The sequence below is a fragment of the Paramormyrops kingsleyae genome, unplaced genomic scaffold (genome assembly GCF_048594095.1).
Source record: "Paramormyrops kingsleyae isolate MSU_618 unplaced genomic scaffold, PKINGS_0.4 ups184, whole genome shotgun sequence".
In the NCBI taxonomy this organism is placed as follows: Eukaryota; Metazoa; Chordata; class Actinopteri; order Osteoglossiformes; family Mormyridae; genus Paramormyrops; species Paramormyrops kingsleyae.
The window spans coordinates 1-19,390 of NW_027326122.1; the positions used below are offsets into that span (position 1 = coordinate 1).

The following is a 19,390-nucleotide window of genomic DNA, read 5'->3' on the forward strand; positions in this document are numbered from 1 at the left end:
TATAAAAAAAAACAACAAAAAAAAAACAATTAACAGTTTTATGTAACAGTCAAGGAAGTGTTACTTAAGATTAGATTTAATTAATGATTTTCAGGACCCATTCCAGTCATCATCATCAACATTGTTCATTCCTCAGTGGTTTGGATAAATAACATTTGCATATCTATTGTCATCCTGATGGGTCCCAGACTGAGAAAAGTAATTAGTAACCCAGCTGGCATTTTAACGTGGAGTCAGCGTTGAATCAACGTCAGGTGTCAGTGTTGGATAACCGTTGGATTTTGTTTAGATTTTGCAAATCTAATCAACGTTGAAATAGCAACGTCATTCCAACGTCACGTTTGTCAACATAGGTGAATTTGCCAACATTGAATCAATATTGATTTTAGTTTAGATTTTGCAAATCCAATCAACGTTAAAATTTCAACGTCACTAAAGTCCTGCTTTTCAACAGTTTATTTTGTTAAACTGTTTTCACTAAAGTACTGATGTTTTCAACAGAACAAACACCTTGAAATGGATACATAAACGAGTTAGTGAACATGCAGAGTCAGCTAGGACTAGGGTGACCAGATAATCCATGTCAGGGAGGACACTCTGAGCTAGTACAGGTATTGTAAATTACCATTTCAATTAAACGGACCTGGATTTCACTTGAGCACTGAGTTCTTGCTGTGTGCTGATTGGTCAGTCTCCTGTAATCATGCATGTTTCACTAATGCTAATGTGAAACAGCTGGATGAGTCTTTCAGTCAAGGAAATAAACCAGTCAAAGCACAAGAAGAGCTGAGCTATTTAGCCGAGCACAGGAGCCTTTCAATTTGAAAGTAGTTTGTAAAACCCGAAGTAGCTCAAAGTGTCCTCCCTGACATGGATTATCTGGTCACCCTAGCTAGGACAAAGCCAATTGGTAAAAGCAAGACCAGGAAGAAGATTAATAAAGACATTTCACTGATTAAAGAAACATGCTTTATTACGTAAAACATTTTACACAAACACTTGTTGAACTAGAACAGCCCAAACACTGGGCCACATTGAACATGGCTAGTTATTTTTCCATTTTTCTGCCACCGCCACCCATCCTCTCTGGTGCATATTTTAAATATTTGGCCATGTGTTCATTTATTTTTGTTGTTGTAGTATCAGATGAGCTGAACACCACGTCTGAAAAAAAAAAAAAAAAACAAAAACTTTGTTTAGTTTATTTTTAAACCTGTTTTACAAATGAGGACATCCCCAAAGGGAGCTTTTGACAGGTTTATCTCACTTTTGGGTACAAATTTGTCCACAAAATATAGTTAAGTCACACACACGGACACAGCGCTTCGCGGTTAAATTAACTTCTGCCCACATGCACGCGCGCACACACAGAACGTTCGGTTGGCGGTTTTTGACAGTCACACACACGGACACAGCGCTTCGCGGTTAAATTAACTTCTGCCCACATGCACGCGCGCACACACAGAACGTTCGGTTGGCCGTTAAACGTCTGACCATACACACAATACGTATTAATATGTGGGCCAGAGTCAGGCACACTCAAAATGTATTTAGGAAAGTTCTAGTTACCGCCAGATTCCGTCCAAAACGGTCCACTGTCAGACAATCTTCTAGCCTGAAGATGAAGACGCAGACCCACTTCGCGCATGCGCAATTGTCTGGGACCGTCAGAGCCAATAAAATCCAGTTCTAGTCACTGCCATTGTGTGATGGACAACCGCCGTCCTGCAATCAAGTCCTTGTATTGCTCTCAGTAAAAAAGGGCTTTTTTATGCTTTTATATTGTCAACAACAGTATGTGTCATATGTCATATAAAAAAAAATATTCACATACCTCAACAAGAAGAACATAAAAAAAAGAAATAAATATTTATTATAAAAATTACATAGGATTACAATGCAATTTTTACTTTAGGTCAGCACCAATCCTTCTATTTTATTATTTCTTCTTCTTTGTCTTTCGGCTGTTCCCTTTCAGGTGTTGCCACAGCGAATCATTTGCCTCCATCTAACCCTATCCTCTGCATCCTCTTCTCTCACACCAACTAACTTCATGTCCTCTCTCACTGCATCCATAAATCTCCTCTTTGGTCTTTCTCTAGACCTCCTGCCTGGCAGTTCCAACCTCAGCATCCTTCTACCAATATATTCACCATCTCTCCTCTGAACATGTCCAAACCACCTCAATCTGGCCTCTCTGACTTTATCTCCAAAACATCTAACGCAGTGTACGGTGTGACAATATGCACACAAAAAGCAATATATAGGCCTACATAAGAATGGAAGCTTGTTTCTTATATGCAACGACTTGAAAATTTACAAATGCAACAAAATAAAATCTTTTCCAGTTTCATGCTTTGCCTATTTGCACATATTTTTTACTTCTTAGAAGTATTAATCCCAGCTGGCATTTTAACGTGGAGTCAGCGTTGAATCAACGTCAGGTGTCAGTGCTGGATAACCTTTGGAATTTGTTTAGATTTTGCAAATGCATGGTTGTAAAAATAATGTTGATTTGACGTACAACTCAAATTTTATTTATATTTCTATGTTGAATCCATAGTTAGTTAACAACACCATTTCAACCATTTGGTATTCAACGTTGTTTTGACGTTGAATGAATGTTTTTTTATAAACTGACATTATTTCAACCACATTTAAACGTTTAAGGTCGGTCGAATGCCAGCTGGGAAACTACATGATCACAACTACTGAAAGATTTTTACTAATTACAGTCGAACTTCGTTACAACGTACCTCGGGGGACATTAAGAATTTGTACGTTATAACCATAGTATGTTGTAACCAGGTCCCTCAAAATGAATGGAACGGGGGCTGCATGCAAGAAGTGCGGCCGGCGTGGAATGCTTCGTGAGGATAGGTTCATACAGTTAGGCGTTGCTAAGCGATGTAGATGGCCGGCAACAGCCGATTCTGAATTGTGCACGCGCTCGGAAGATGAGGCTGTACGTTGTAACGATGGTCAGTTTGCCTATTTTCCTCTGAAAATCATACGTTATATCGAAGTTTACGCTGTAAAGGTGTATGTTCTAAGCGATACCGGCAAATGGAATAATGCAATACGCGAATTCGGGACATCGAAATTTGAACGTTGTATTGGTGTAAACGTTATAAACGGGGTATGTTGTAACGAGGTTCGACTGTAGTTACATTTATATCAAGCAATATAAGCCCTTATATTTTAGCAATCTGAAAGTGCTACAGAGTAAAAATAAAGAGATTAAATAGGAGAATCTATAAAATGTCTTTCTAAAAAGATGAGTTTTTGTAATTAAAAAAAGTTGCTTCGAAATATTGTTTTAGTTTTGTAGTGGATGCAATTTAAGTTTAAACAATAGTACTGTAGTCAGTTTAAGAGACTTAAGCAGTGTCAGTAAACTACATACAAAGATGAACAACACAGTTTCTACACATTCAAAAGCAATAATAAATTGATCGTAATTACTTACGCCTTGGAAGCCATTCTTCACGAGTTGTTCAACAAAAGATGAAATCTTGAGCAGAATCTGGAGCTCTTGTCTCGCTGGAAGCAGAGGTAGAGTGACTGTACATGCGGAGGTCTCCTCTTAATATACGATTCTGACCGCCCCCCCGCCCCCTCGTAGCCCCGCCCACCCCATCCCACCCCACTCCACCCCCGGTGTCACTCTGAGGGACACTTCCACTGGAAGACAGTTTCAAACAATATAACTTTTAAAAAGGATAAGAACTGAATTTTTATTTCTAAATAAGGTGATAAATCGATAGTGCAGTTATAAAACTTCTGCACGATTTCGCCACCACACCACAATGTGGAAGATCGTAATTTAACATACATAGGATGGTAATAAAGAATGTTTGCTTTCTTATGTGTCGGTCACGGTAAGCAACCGCAACGGCCCGCATACCAAGCTACAGCGATTCTGAGCAATATTGGCAGTATGATCCAATTTCGATTTCGCCGTTTTTACCCCGAAATTTCTGCACGAATTCGCCACCACACCACATATATATAGTATACTATAATATAATTTACCCAAACAACGGATCCCTTATGTTGCTTGCTTATATACATTTAATTTCTGTCTGTCTTTGCCATTTCAAAACCATGTTGTGACTCTTGGGTGACTTTAATATAAGCTATTGGAGCTGTAATATTGTCCGTTTTACAATCTCTTGATTAATGTGGAAGATCATAATTTAACATACATAGGATGATAATAAATAATGTTTGCTTTCTTATGTGTCGGTCACGGTAAGCAACCGCAACGGCCCGCATACCATCGGAAAGCTGCAGCGATTCTGAGCAATATTGGCAGTATGATCCAATTTCGATTTCGCCGTTTTTACCCTGAAATTTCTGCCTGAAAGCACTCGCTCACTAATTGGAGCGAGCCAGCCTTAAAGGGCCCAGATCGCATTACTGATGGTACCACATATTGTTCTAATCCGTACTGTTGTGACACAGACATGACATACAGTGACTACTAATATTAGCAGGATAGGCTCAATGTATAATGTTCCGAATATTTTGGTATATTGCTCGGCATTACTGGTTCTTTAATACATTTATTTGAGTCACTCTGTTTGTTTACGTGACCTGATGTTTACGTGAGATCTCAGCCTAATTGTTACGTTGGCAGATTGTTGGGGGATGGGTAGCCCTGCATGTGCATCGCAGAGAAGTGCAAAACAGCAATCAAGGAAACAATAGCCCTAGGCTGGCAAGCCCAATCCAGGTATTTGTCCCCTCATGTCAGAAGCTGATGTTAACGGATTGAGTAACTGACCTGCTTGATTCAAATGCTGATGACTCCCAGGCTGAGGAATTTGTAACTAAATAGTTGGATTAAAAATATTTGCATCATTGTAATTTGCTCACAACTACAGCTAACTTGCCTGTGTGGCCTGTTCCCTGTCCCTTGTTTTCTTCTGCTTATCACTTACTTTTAGTTGAATTTCCAATTGTCATCTCCATTGTTTAGTGCTCAATGTCTTTGATAAATAACATCATATATATATAATATGTCTAATATAAGTTTAATAACTTTATAATTTAATATAAGTTAGGACAAGCTTAATACTAATTGTATATCAACTATATATATCATAATTAGCCCTTCTGAAGTCTGTTACCCGTCATCTCAGATGTTGATGTTAACCGCTTCAGTAAGTAACCTGTGGGTCGCACTGGTAAAATAGTTGAGGTTATTTTTCCTTAAACGGTCATCATGTTTTTATGCTCCACAAATACTGTAGGTTGTCAGCTTTATTTGCCTGTGTACATTTTATATTGTCTGTCATTGCTTTGACCTCTGTGATTTTGCTAAGGTTATCCTGCTAATTCCCTTGCAAACTGTAAAATAAAAGCGTGATTATTTGAGTAGACGGGCTGTGTGTTTCAGTTCGTCACGTGCTTTGGTGTATTTGCGGTGTATTACAGGTCAGTGTGCCACGCATCAGATAGGTAGTGGCCCAGTCTATAATGCTCCAAATATTTTGAAGGGTTACTCTAAAACTGCTGGGGCTATTGACATGTGTCTGGTCTCTGTGTGGACCACAAATGTTGTGCTTTAATTTGATGCTTAATTTGGCTTTATAGCCTGAGGTAGGAGCTCAAACAGACCTCATTCTAGGCATCCGTACAGATTGTCAGGCCCTTCCGAAGTCTGTTACCCATCATCTCAGATGTTGATGTTAACCGCTTGAGTAAGTGACCTGTGGGTCGCACTTAAACTACTGTAATACTTGGGGCAACGACAAGGTCTTAAACTTTATACATTGTCAAAAAAAAAAAATAATAAAGTGACACTTTTCTAGTATAATTATTTCACATTTAAAGAGTTATTTCACATAAAAACTGCATACAAGAAAATAGTACAGTGCAATCAGGATGTACTTGGGCCAATTGATTAGAAATTAAGAGCTTTACATTTGATGAATGAATAATCTGCCCAACCTTGCATGGTGGAATAATCTACCCACATCACTTTTGGGAAGAGTAGCAAACAATCAAAATGATGATCTTGCCAAAAATTAACTACATGTTCTCAATGGTTCTCAGTCCCTCTCCCCTGAACGATTTCCTCTGCACCCCATAATCGAACAACAGTTCCTCCCCAACATTAATCCTGTTCAGGGCCAAAAGCAAAATAACATCCTGTCCCCCGACGGCTGGGCTGTACAGTCTTGGCCGGAGGTTGGCCTTCTTATGGGAATGATTAATCAGCCGGCCAAAAGGCTGTATGCCCGGGTGACAGGCACACTCAGACTTATGGCTGTTCCGGAAGAAGAACATGTAGCCAGATTCTTCTTCCTTCATCGATGAGTGAATCCGCTGGCCCTCAGTGGCTGTGACTACCGGCCCGTGGTAGTCACACACCACCTCACCAGCCTGGAACTGCCGGGTGGCGCAGACTCCCTTCCCCTTCCCCGCAATGTCCATCACCACAAGTCCCTTCCACTTCTGGTTGTGGATGAGCTCCTGGATGTGGCTAGAGTCCACGGCAGTGTCCACCGAACCCACTGGTCTCCAGTCCTTCAGAACGCTGGCCGCGCTGGGAACGTTACTTTTCCAGCCTTGGTTCCTGATCCAAGCGTCGACCCGGGACTCGGTGGGCTGCCGTCTGCCAAAGTGTGCTGTCAAGAACAAAGTAAATTGTTGTTAGTTAAGAAGCCTATGTAGATAGGACCGTTTCACAGTAAAAAATGTCATTAGTGCTATAAACAATACTCACACAAGACATGCCGTACGCGCATCCTCATCTGGGCCTTCAGCCAGCGATCATAGAGCTGCCGCTGAAACCGGCCCGACGTCTGCGAGCGTGCCGTCTTGTCTGGGATGTCGCCATCCAGGGTCACGGGGTGGGTCCGAAGGAGCTGATCGAACGCTGCCTGGACATCCATCCGTTGGTTGGATGCCAGGGCAGCATCCCGTGCGGCACCACGGGCAGAACAGCTGGGCCCTTCCTCTGCGGAGTCAGCGCTGAGATAAAAATAAAACAAAAAAAAAAACCCACAAACGTTTAAGGTTAGTGTTCAGTGGTGAGGGCTTTGGTTGTGTGTCTTGATGTTGGTAAGTGTGTTGACAAACAGAAAACATGCCTACCTTGAGTCACCTGCCAGCTTCTTCAGCAGCTTACTGGTCAGCACCACATTCCGCGACTGCTTCATCCGGTAGTGCTCGTCAGCCGTCGCAGTGGAATGAGTGAGGTAATCGGCCACCAAGGACTTCTCTTGGTCCGTCAAGTCCTTGGTGGCCGTCTCAAAGATGCGCCGGGCCGTCTGGTAGGTGACTGGATCCAGCTTGTATCTAAAATACAAAAATACATTTATTAATACGTCTCACACAACAGGTATGTAGAACATATTATAGGGGGAATTCATCATGACGATCAGCTCACTTTTGGTGCAGCCGGTTGAGGTCATTCGAAGCGTTGAACGCCGGCCTGCCTGCGGTGGAGACGAAGAACCGTTTGTCTCCTCCCAGGTCATCCAGTGTCGTCCGGCTCCTCTTGGAGCTCAGGAGCTGTGGCCGTACCTGGGTGAAGTAGATGTCGAACCACTGTTGGCAGAGGAAAACAGATTAAATCGCTGCTCTTGAAATAAACTATGAAATAAATCTTATCAAACTTGATATACTTACCGTCTCCTCCTCAGAGGATAATGCAAACGTGGCCGCTTGCTGCGCCGACGTCTTGTGTTCCTTCACCACAATCACCGTATGGTCGGCCTCGGACGTGCTCCTGGTCATCCACTCCTGGACCTACACAATACAATGATGTCCCACTGATAAATAAGAGTATCGGCAAAAAGGAAAAGTGAAGACAAAAAGAATACAACACTTACGGTCATGTGCTCCACCACGCCTGGTGGCTGGAGATGCTTCAGAATGACCGTGGCCTCCAGGTAGTAGAGGACAAGGCAGCACTCTGCACACTCCAGGGGCATCTCCTCCGGATACACCTTGCCAAGGACTGCCAAGAAGTCGTTCTTGGCAGCCCTCAGCACGGCCCAGCAGTCCTCTGGACTCTTCTCTGGGCTCATCCCCGTGAGAATGACATGACTATGTGGGTGGGAGAAGAAAATTCAATTACTGTCAATCCTAAACAATACAGTACACATTTTAATAAAATGTGCTCACAATGTAAAATGGCTCTGCTTCTCCATGCAGTGCACTCCAGGAGCAGTGAGGAAAAACATCATGAGTGTGTTAAACACAGTAGAGGAGATGTATAATCAAATCATAATATGGAATTTAACGGGTGTTGACAGTTGAACTTACCTCCTTTGCGTCATCTCCTTACTCACCAACTTTGCAGAGCTCTGCTGGAGTGAGCCCAGGTACTCCACGAAGAACATTGCCTCATTCCACAAGGCAATGTTGTCACGCCGGAGGTCGGTGGCCACGGTGTGGTACTTGAGGAATCTGTCAGAGGAAGGACATGTATGTAAGTATCCATATGTACATAAACTTGTACATGCCACCATGACAATAGTGGGAGGACTGAACTTCCTTGAAGAAAACAGATACGACAATACAACACAAACCTACAATATACTGTTAAAAATCTACATGCTACCAACCTCTTCAGGCTCTTCATGTAGTTGACCTGAGTCTGCCTGGTGAGACCAGCCTCAGTCAGCTCCCGAAAGAAGAGCTTCGTCCTCTCCCTCAGAAATTCAAGGGATGGCTCTTCAGGGTTCACAAAAAACATGAACCTGCTGACGTTTTCCACCTGGAAAATAAGATCGGCATTACTTAATGAATATATTGCGTAGATATAAAGCTCCAAAAAAATAATAGAGTGAACTTTTATGGGAGACCTCACCGTCTGCTTGAAATTCTCATTCAGGAGATCCTTCTCCAAGTATGCGGCGAAGCCCTTCAGGAGGGGATGGTCCAGACAATGTTTCCGGTGCAGTCCCTTCTCCTGCATCATGTGCCTGGAGGTCTGTGGCCACTGCACCTCCCGGGTACTGCCATGTGGAAAACATATTTCGTCTTAAAATTGCACCTTCAATTGGCTCACAAGCAAAAGCAAAAGGTATCAATGAAGCTGCAAATCCGAGACACTCATACTCACACTTGAAAGATCTCGCCGTTGCTGACACTGACTGCGTCCTCCGACTGCTCAGTCGCCGAGCTCTCCGGTCGCTGCACGGTTGTACCAGCCATCACAGGAACACTGCTGGTCTGCGCCGCTACTGCTGGGGAGGGGGTGTCAGGCACCACCATGTGGCGACGCTCCAGCTCCTGGATCATCCTTTCAGGTAAATAAGTAAATAAAAAACTCTTAGTAAATGTCATACTGAAGAAACGACGTGAGATGTGTAAAAAAGACTGAAGAGTTTTCCCACCAACCTGCTCATTGTCAGGGTCGGCCTCCCGCTGTGGTCCTTCCGTGCCCCTTCCCCGTTTGACCAGCAGGTGGTGCTGGGCATCCCATCCATACGTCAGTCCTTGTTTCTCCCCTGTTACTTGTCTGGTCTCGTGGCTCAATGTATTAAGCATGTGTTTTCTGTTTGCCCCTCGGTCCTGAGTTCCCTCTTGTTGTGAGTTCGAATCCCGCCTTTATTTAGCTCCCTGGTGTTTTCCTTTATGCTTAATTATTCCTGGTGTTTGCTTTGTAATTGGTTTTGGTTTTGTTTCTTGTTCCCCTGCTTATGTTATTGCCTATGTACCTTCCGTGTGTTGATATATGCTTCCTTGGTTAGTGTTTAGTTTCCCTGATTGTTAGTGTCTTTGAGTTAATTGGTTTCACCTGTGTCCTGTTTCCCTAGTCTTTGTTAATCAGCCTCACCTGCCCTGTGTTAGTCATTACCCCTGTAGTATAGTAGTTCCTGCCTTTGTTCTGTTCCCCGCTGGTTCATCGCGTCGTGTCTATGTGAGGGTTGTTGCTTGTCTTGATTAGATCTGTATTCTGTTTACCATCCTAGTTTTTGTTATTTAGTTTTTGTTAATTAATCCCCTTTAGTTTTGACCCCTTGTGGTCCTTTTGGTTTCATTGTGTTTGTAGTGTCTTCGGTTTATTTTAATAAACCCTTTCTGTTCCCTGAGCCGCAAGTGGGTCGTCCGCCCTTTTTCGTGCACCATGCCCCGTTCCCGTTCCCGTGCCTGAGCCGCCCGCAACCTTGACAGTATGAACCAGCCAAAAGGACGATCCCCAGGCTCTGGGACACCTGCTGTTCTGGATGATGTCCAGGCTTCTGTTGAGGAGCTCTGCACTCTTCAGGCCGTCTGGAGACGGCTATCCCTGACTCCAGCTGTCCTCCAGTCACCCTGGTTATGCCGTGCCGTGACCGAGGCCGGCAACCAGCTGCTCCAGCTCTCTCCAGCATCTCCGGAGGAGGAGGTGCGAAGGCTGGTGAGGGCCTTCTGGCACCTGGTGGACCTGGCCGGGTCGCCTAAGGAACCCGAACCAGGTTGCCCAGGGGAAGCCACGGTCGCCTCCGTCGCTCAGCCCGAGCCCTGCCCAGAGGAAGCCGCAGCCGCCTCCGCCGCTCTGCCCGAGCCCTGCCCAGGGGAAGCCACAGCCGCCTCCGCCGCTCTGCCCGAGCCCTGCCCAGGGGAAGCCGCAGCCGCCTCCGCCGCTCTGCCCGAGCCCTGCCCAGGGGAAGCCGCAGCCGCCTCCGCCGCTCTGCCCGAGCCCTGCCCAGGGGAAGCCGCAGCCGCCTCCGCCGCTCTGCCCGAGCCCTGCCCAGGGGAAGCCGCAGCCGCCTCCGCCGCTCTGCCCGAGCCCTGCCCAGGGGAAGCCGCAGCCGCCTCCGCCGCTCTGCCCGAGCCCTGCCCAGGGGAAGCCGCAGCCGCCTCCGCCGCTCTGCCCGAGCCCTGCCCAGGGGAAGCCGCAGCCGCCTCCGCCGCTCTGCCCGAGCCCTGCCCAGGGGAAGCCGCAGCCGCCTCCGCCGCTCTGCCCGAGCCCTGCCCAGGGGAAGCCGCAGCCGCCTCCGCCGCTCTGCCCGAGCCGCCCGTGCCTGGCCCACAGGGGGCCTCTGCTTCTGCGATGCCCCGGCCGCCCGCGCCTGGCCCACAGGGGGCTGCCGCCTTTGCGATGCCCCGGCCGCCCGCGCCTGGTCCACAGGGGGCCGCCTTTGTCTCTGCTCTGCCCGCATCCGGCCCACAGGGGGCCACCTTCGTCTCTGCTCTGTCCGCGCCCGGCCCACAGGGGGCTGCCGCCTTTGCGATGCCCCGGCCGCCCGCGCCTGGTCCACAGGGGGCCGCCTTTGTCTCTGGTCTGTCCGCACCCGGCCCGCAGGGGGCCGCCGCCTCTGTGACGTCCCAGCCGCCCGCGCCCGGTCCGCAGGGGGCCGACTTCATCTCTGCTCTGCCCGCATCCGGCCCACAGGGGGCCACCTTCGTCTCTGCTCTGTCCGCGCCCGGCCCACAGGGGGCTGCCGCCTTTGCGATGCCCCGGCCGCCCGCGCCTGGTCCACAGGGGGCCGCCTTTGTCTCTGGTCTGTCCGCACCCGGCCCGCAGGGGGCCGCCGCCTCTGCGACGTCCCAGCCGCCCGCGCCCGGTCTGCAGGGAGCCGCCGCCTCTGCGACGTCCCAGCCGCCCGCGCCCGGTCCGCAGGGGGCCGACTTCGTCTCTGCTCTGCCCGCATCCGGCCCACAGGGGGCCACCTTCGTCTCTGCTCTGTCCGCGCCCGGCCCACAGGGGGCTGCCGCCTTTGCGATGCCCCGGCCGCCCGCGCCTGGTCCACAGGGGGCCACCTTTGTCTCTGGTCTGTCCGCACCCGGCCCGCAGGGGGCCGCCGCCTCTGCGACGTCCCAGCCGCCCGCGCCCGGTCTGCAGGGAGCCGCCGCCTCTGCGACGTCCCAGCCGCCCGCGCCCGGTACGCAGGGGGCCGACTTCGTCTCTGCTCTGCCCGCATCCGGCCCACAGGGGGCCACCTTCGTCTCTGCTCTGTCCGCACCCGGCCCACAGGGGGCCGCCGCCTCTGCTTCTCCATCTAAGGCCGTCCCGACCCCATGCCCCAAGGCCCGGACTTCTACCTCCACACAAGTGGACCTTTCTTGGCACTGGTGGGGGCCCAGCAAAGGACCAGCCCGGTTCTGTCTCCCTTCTCATCATCGCCTTCCTGTCCCAATCCTGCAGTCCCTTCCTCGTTGTCACCCTCTGGTCCCCATCCTACAGTCCCTTCGTTATCGTCCTCCAGTCCCCATTCCGGTCTTGTTTTCCGCCTCATGCCCCAGGATTTGTTCCTCCGTCCCCGCGTCTGTTCCCGAGTCAGTTGGTTTTTGGTCCCCATGTTCTATCTCCTGCTGTGTTTTCCCGTCTGGTCTTTTTGTACCAGTCATGGCAAACACAGACACAAATCAAATGTATATGAGCAAGCAACATAAGGGATCTGTTGTTTGGGTAAATTATATTATAGTATACACTATATATTTGTGGTGTGGTGGCGAATTAACGCAAATCCTTCAGTCAAGACACGGCCACGGCCTACCTGAGCATTGTTTCTGACCATGTCCATCCTTTTATGACCACCATGTACCCATCCTCTGATGGCTACTTCCAGCAGGATAATGCACCATGTCACAAAGCTCGAATCATTTCAAATTGGTTTCTTGAACATGACAATGAGTTCACTGTACTACAATGGCCCCCACAGTCACCAGATCTCAACCCAATAGAGCATCTTTGGGATGTGGTGGAACGGGAGCTTCGTGCCCTGGATGTGCATCCCACAAATCTCCATCAACTCACCTAAAGGATTATTAGGAACACCATACTAATACGGTGTTTGACCCCCTTTCGCCTTCAGAACTGCCTTAATTCTAAGTGGCATTGATTCAACAAGGTGCTGAAAGCATTCTTTAGAAATGTTGGCCCATATTGATAGGATAGCATCTTGCAGTTGATGGAGATTTGTGGGATGTCAAAAGTCAAAGTTGCTCTTCTATCAGCTTGAATCAGTCGGCCCATTCTCCTCTGACCTCTAGCATCAACAAGGCATTTTCGCCCACAGGACTGCCGCATACTGGATGTTTTTCCCTTTGCACACCATTCTTTGTAAACCCTAGAAATGGTTGTGCGTGAAAATCCCAGTAACTGAGCAGATTGTGAAATACTCAGACCGGCCCATCTGGCACCAACAACCAGGCCACGCTCAAAATTGCTTAAATCACCTTTCTTTCCCATTCTGACATTCAGTTTGGAGTTCAGGAGATTGTCTTGACCAGGACCACACCCCTAAATGCATTGAAGCAACTGCCATGTGTTTGGTTGATTAGATAATTGCATTAATGAGAAATTGAACAGGTGTTCCTAATAATCCTTTAGGTGAGTGTATATTCATATTTCAAGTAGCAACCTAGCAGTCGAGACATGTTCTGGTAAATTGAGCAAAATGGGTGGATTTTACCTTGCTACCAAGGTGAACCAATAGAGCAGGAGAATTGTGTTTGTTATACGTTTGAGCCTGGTTTTTTGGTGTTTTGTGACCAATCAGAACTTAGAAGAGAATTATGGTTTATCAACTAGTTTCTCTTTGTGCTCGGGGTCCTTGGTACCTGGTGCCAGAGTGTGATGGGAGCGCTTTGCTGGATTGCTGGATAAAAGAGATACCTTTGCTCACCAAGTGAGAGGCCCTGAGTTTTATTCTAAGTGGCTCAACTAGAGTTATCAGAGAGGTTAATTTATAATTTTACTACCAGAATGCTAGAATAGAAAAGGGCCTCTTCCCTAAACTTTTCCCACAAATAGGGACACATAGAATTGTCCAAATTGTCTTGGACATTGTTTTTTTTTTTTGATAAAACATTATGTGTTACGGTCATGTGCTCCACCACGTCTGGTCGCTGGAGATGCTTCAGAATGACCGTGGCCTCCAGGTAGTAGAGGACAAGGCAGCACTCTGCACGCTCCAAGGGCATCTCCTCTGGATACACCTTGACACCAAGATTCAAGAGATTTATTTGTTACAGTACAACATGCAGTGAAATGTATCTCTGTGTCACCCTTATTTGGCTGTGAAAAATAGAAATAGAAGAGAAAAAAAGAAAAAAGGTAAGAAGTAAAGTAGGAGTAAAAAGAGAAATTACATTATATAAATACTATGGAACCAAGATATAATCTAAAATATACAGTGCAATATATACAACCTAAAATCAAGAATCTAAAATACAGTGCAAAAATCTGAATATAGTGCAAATGTGCAGTATTTGTGCATTCAGTGCAAACATACATAGTGTACAGAAAGGCCAGAGTTAGTTTAAATTGAGAAGCCTTATGGCTTGGGGGAAAAAACTCTTCCTGAGTCTCTCAGTCCTGGACATCAGGCAACGGAACCGTCTGCCTGAGTTCAGCCTGCAGAATAGGCAGTTTGCGGGGTGTGAGGAGTCCTTAATTATCTTGGTACCTCTGGACCTGCAGTGTTTATTGTAGGTGTCCAGCAGGGAGGGCAGAGGTACTGGAACTAAACGGTCTAGGCCAACCCCTGAAAAACAACCCCATACCATTACCCCTCTTCCATCAAACTTGGCACAATCCAGTCAGGCAGGTAACGTTTTCCTGGCATCTGCCAAACCCAGACTCATCCATCAGACTGCCAGACAGAGAAACTTGATTTGTCACTCCACAGAACACATTTCTACTGTTCTAGAGTCAAATGACATGCTGCTTTACACCACTTTATCCAATGCTTGACATTGCGTTTGGTGATGTGAGGCTTGCATGAAGCTGCTTGGCTATGGAAACCCATTCCATGAATCTTCTGGCATAAGACTTAATGCCAGAGAAAGTATGGAGCTCTGCAGTTATTGAGTCAACAAAACATTAACGAATTTTCCGCACTATGCACCTTAGCACTCTGTCACTTTTGTTGTTCCTAAACACTTCCACATTTCAATAATACCACTTCCAGTTGACTCTGGAATATATAGCAGGAAAGGAATTTCACAAACTGACTTATTGCCATGGAGGTATCCTATGACAATAGCCTGCTTGAATTCACTGAGCTTTTCAGAACGACCCATTCTTTTACAAAGGTTTGTAAACCTGAATGCATGGTTAGGTGATTGACTTTATGCACCCACGACAATGGGTCTGAATGAAACACCTGTGATTGAAAGGTGTGTCCCAATACTTTTGTCCATATTGTGCATGTCAAAATGTATACATTCAGTATGTTTCGTGACTTCATTGCATTTCCCTCTGCAAAGATCAGTTTAATCTAAATGATGAAGTTAAAGACAGAGCTGAAAATTAGTTAAGTCATGACTTTGAAAGTTATCCTGACAAGGGATTCTGCAAAATCAGAGATGGAACTGCTGGTTGGGCTGGTCATCGCCTGCTTTTTCTAAGTGATGTAGGACTAAATGTAAAGTTTCAAACTGCTTAATGTATATTAGTCTGTTTTATAATGTTTAAACAAAAAGAACATTTAATGGGTTTGCATCTTATATCTCCTACAATGCATTTTGCAGTTGATTCCTCCTTGATTTGGGTATAACGATAAATAACTGGCAAGAGAGACAGAGAGAAACTTTTGGGAAGTGTTATTGTTCAAAGTTAAACTGATTGTCCAAACCATTTTGGTTGTTAATTGTAAAAAGTTAATGTAAATCACCTATTACCCACTGTAATCCATTCTATACCCACCCCTGTAGACTTCACAGAGCATCACTGCCAACAAAATAAGAGGGTTACAATTAAAGAGGGTAAAAAATTCACGTAAAACTTGCCAATTCAGGTTTTCAGCACCATGGACAGCAACCTAATGTTGTTTAAAAGGCCATTATTATGCTCATATTCACTGTTCATAATTAAATTTTTAGGGTCTACAAGAATATATGTACATGCTTCAATGTTCTAAAAGCACATATTTTTTCTCATAATGTACATCTCTATTCACCCTCTGCCTGAAATGCTCCATTAAGGCTTTTAATCCCGCCTGGGTGATGAGCCTGCTGTGCCCTGATTGTTCAGCGTACCCTACATACCCCTACAGATAGATCCTGGCAGGTAGGCAGCCAATTAGGATTGTGTTACGAGGTGGATGTGTTGGCGCCCACTCCTGGGTTATTCCCTGCCCTGTGATGGGCTGGTGACCATAACACCTGAACTGTTGATGGTAGTTTGGCTTGACGGCAAAAACCCTGGAAACCCTCGTGTCTGTGCTTCCTTCCAGGTCTCCCTTTTAGCCAGGCTGCCATAGTTACTTCAGTACTGCCGGAGGTTAGGTTAGGTGTAGGGCAATAACTCTTCTCCATCTTCTCTTTTCCGAGCTGATCGCGAGCCGACACTACACCGCTTGAACCCTCACCTGGACTCCTTGGAGATAACTACATGAAACCAACTGGGACTTTAAAACTATATGGACTCAAATTAATATCAATGTTAATACAGCTTTAATGCTCCCCGGTCGCCCAGAGGAGGATGGGATCCCTTTCCGAGTCTAGGTTCCTCTCAAGGTTTCTTCCTGCTAGAGGGAGTTTTTCCTTGCCACTGTCACCTCAGGCTTGCTTGCTGAGGTTCTGGCCGGTTAAACGTAAAGAGCTTTGTGACATTTTCATCGTTCTACTCGGATCAGATAAATTTTCTTATTCAATGAGCAAATACATTTTAAAAGCAGAAGTGTACATGTTATCTGGTATGATACAGAAACAGCTATAACATCCAACATGAGTTAAGACAGCAATATTTATTTATTTTGTTTCTGGTACTGATGAGACATCTGAGACAGTTGCATCTTTCTCTCCATCAGCATTTCCAATTGTAACTGAAGAATCTTCATTTTAATATCATGCTCTTCCTGCAGATACTTTAGCTTTTGCTCATAAAATTCAATTGCCAGCCTTTCCTGGAGAGAGATTTTTTGGTGAGCAGTACTGGCTGACATTGCCACCCTTGCTCCTGCAGATGTGAACGGTGAATCAACATGCAGGTCTTGAGTACTGTCCACATCATTTTGTCCTTGAAACAAGAAAAGTCCATATGTATGGTCAAATAAATGCAGATTGCATGAAGAGATATTTCATATCAGATGACACAGAAGTAAATGAAAGTTTTAAAGTAGAGAAAGAAAAGGCAAAGTGAAATGTTCTCACATACTTGAGGTAGATGTGTGTGACACCTCATCTGAACCCTCTGGATGGTCGTCAGTTGAGATGTTCTCCAACATTGGCTGGCTCTCCATTATTCCAGGCCGTGAATCATCCAACTGATCGGGTTCTTCATTTGCCTATAAATTGCAAATAAGACAACCTCAGTTCAGCTAATTCAGACTAGTATAGGTGATTTTAAATTGATCTTGCCTACCGCAAGTCAGGACTCCATAGTGCAGTAATCAGTAATTAGTCATTCAGAAAACCATTTTTAAAACTATGATTAACTATTCCAGATTAAGGCCAACCCCTGACTTAATTTAAACCGTGTCTGGGAAACTGCCCCCTTAAGATTAAACTCAGTACCTTGATGCTGGTCTCTGGGACCTCAACGAGGACAGAACTCTCACGTCTGTTACCCACAGCTTCAGTGGCGTCTCCCTCACTGTCTGCCTCAGGTCCCACACCTGAAAACAATACTGCATGGTGAATACAGGCATTTGTTCCACTTTTCTTTACCTTCTTCCTAGTCACTCAGTGGAAAGGTGTGTGATCTACAGGTGATGCAGTAGGCCTACCTGTCTCAGCCTCTGCAGCTGGGCTGCAGAAATCATCGTCAGCAGGAGGGCTGCATGATTCCAGGCACTGATGCAGAGTGTGGTCCAATGAGAGAAAATTCTGGACAATACTTCTCACGAAGTACTGCCCAGCAAACTTCCACTCAGACCCTGCTTTCACGATGGCATTTGGTGCGTCATATTTGACAAAGCACCTTTTTCTGCCCTTTGTGATGGTGAACTCGATACACCGTGTAACGCCCCCCTGCTCATAAAAGACCTCCACACGGTAGACTACTCTCTTAACCTTGCACATTTTGGTGACTAAAAGAAGTTTGCAGTTAATGCGTGTTGCAGAAAATGTCAAACTGAGATGATCGTCCGACAACGATCAAATTTATACTCTGGGTTCTAGAACTTACACTCGTAAGCAACTGTTTATGCATGTAAACAACTGCTTATGCACGTAAACTACTGTTCCAAAATCTTCTTGGAAACGGACTGGAACTGAATGGAAGAATGTCACTTTGTAGACGAAATGTATTTCGTGAGTGAAAGAAATGCATTTTGTTTACGTAGAGGGTGCGCGCCTGTGTAGCACCTTTCAATGACCAGAAGGTGGAGAACAGGTGTTACGGAAAATTCAGTTTCCCCATGTTCCCCCTGTCGCACGCTGATCTGAAATCACGACGTCACCCGCTGCTTCGTAGTTATACGGTTTCGCTGTCGTCTTAATGTCTTACTTTATTTCTTTCATATCTTTCTTAATGTCTTTAGTGTGCTGCGGGAAACAAACTATTTATGCAAAAACATCGCCTGTCTTTTCGATATCTGTGTATTTAAAGAACTGAAACTATTTCAATCGCTGGTAATACTCCTTTGCGTAATACTGTTTATTCTAATTATGGCGTAATTGTACGCAACTTACTCGTTACATTTAACTACTGCTGACAGCGCTGTACATGGAAATGCATGGCTGAATCACTTTTCATGAAACCATCAATACGTTTGCGTATAGATACGAAAGGGGAACACTATTAGCGTAAGGCTGGAATATATGGTTCCCCTCGATAAAGCAGACACACAGCAAGTCTGGACCTCGATACTGATAATACAACTTCATTATTACATTATGCAGTTATGTGCCTGAATGACTTTCAGCCATCTCACGTGGTTCTTCGCACAAATATGAAAGGGAAACACTATTTCCTAAAATCCAGGATATTCAGTTCCCCCTGCTAAAACAGGCATGCAGCAACTCTGGGCCTCAGTACTGATAGCAATAGTTTATAAGTATTTAATCATATCTAAATGACTTCTAGCCACCCCTCATACAGTACTTCCACAGACAGTAAGGCAGGGGGAACGGATTTTCCCAGTGCCCGGGAAAAACTGTTCCCCCTACTTAAATCACAAAGACAGTGTTTCTAAAACATGCTGCTCTTTATGTTAACTCTGCTATAGGTACAGTACATGGACATGTCATTGAATAACTTTCAGCCACCCCTCATACTCCCACAGCCAGTAAGGCATGGGGAACGGATTTTCCCAGTGCCAGGGAAAATCTGTTCCCCCTACTTAAATCACAAACACAGTGTTTCTAAAACATGCTGCTCTTTATGTTAACTCTGCTATAGGTACACATGTCTTTGAATAACTTTCAGCCACCCCTCATACTCCCACAGCCAGCAAGGCAGGGGGAACGGATTTTCCCAGTGCCCGGGAAAAACTGTTCCCCCTAATTAAATCAGAAAGACAGTGTTTCTAAAACATGCTGCTCTTTA

At 45.8% G+C, this 19,390-nt stretch overlaps 1 protein-coding gene and 1 long non-coding RNA gene across 2 annotated transcripts; both read right to left on the reverse strand.

Annotated features, from left to right (window-relative positions):
* Positions 1-955: 955 nt before the first annotated feature.
* Positions 956-2,679, reverse strand: LOC140587358 (uncharacterized). The gene is made up of 2 exons (XR_011989080.1): positions 1,570-2,679; positions 956-1,164 (listed from the first exon to the last, which is right to left on the reverse strand). It is a non-coding gene; the product is annotated as an uncharacterized lncRNA (long non-coding RNA).
* A 3,285-nt stretch (positions 2,680-5,964) lies between these two features.
* On the reverse strand, positions 5,965-8,376 carry LOC140587356 (uncharacterized). The gene is made up of 8 exons (XM_072708613.1): positions 8,284-8,376; positions 8,143-8,176; positions 7,848-8,064; positions 7,645-7,764; positions 7,403-7,563; positions 7,108-7,311; positions 6,737-6,984; positions 5,965-6,638 (listed from the first exon to the last, which is right to left on the reverse strand). The coding sequence occupies exons 2-8, from the start codon at positions 8,166-8,168 to the stop codon at positions 6,040-6,042; spliced, it is 1,575 nt and encodes a 524-aa protein (XP_072564714.1). The 5' UTR covers positions 8,169-8,176; positions 8,284-8,376; the 3' UTR covers positions 5,965-6,039.
* Positions 8,377-19,390: the final 11,014 nt, after the last annotated feature.

Coding starts and splice junctions, on each gene's coding strand:
- LOC140587356 (XM_072708613.1), bottom strand. CDS start 8,168: ATGGAGAAGCAGAGCCATTTTACATT. Junction 8,065..8,142: donor AAGCAGAGCCATTTTACATT/GTGAGCACATTT, acceptor CCACCCACATAG/TCATGTCATTCTCACGGGGA. Junction 6,639..6,736: donor GCGCGTACGGCATGTCTTGT/GTGAGTATTGTT, acceptor TGTTCTTGACAG/CACACTTTGGCAGACGGCAG.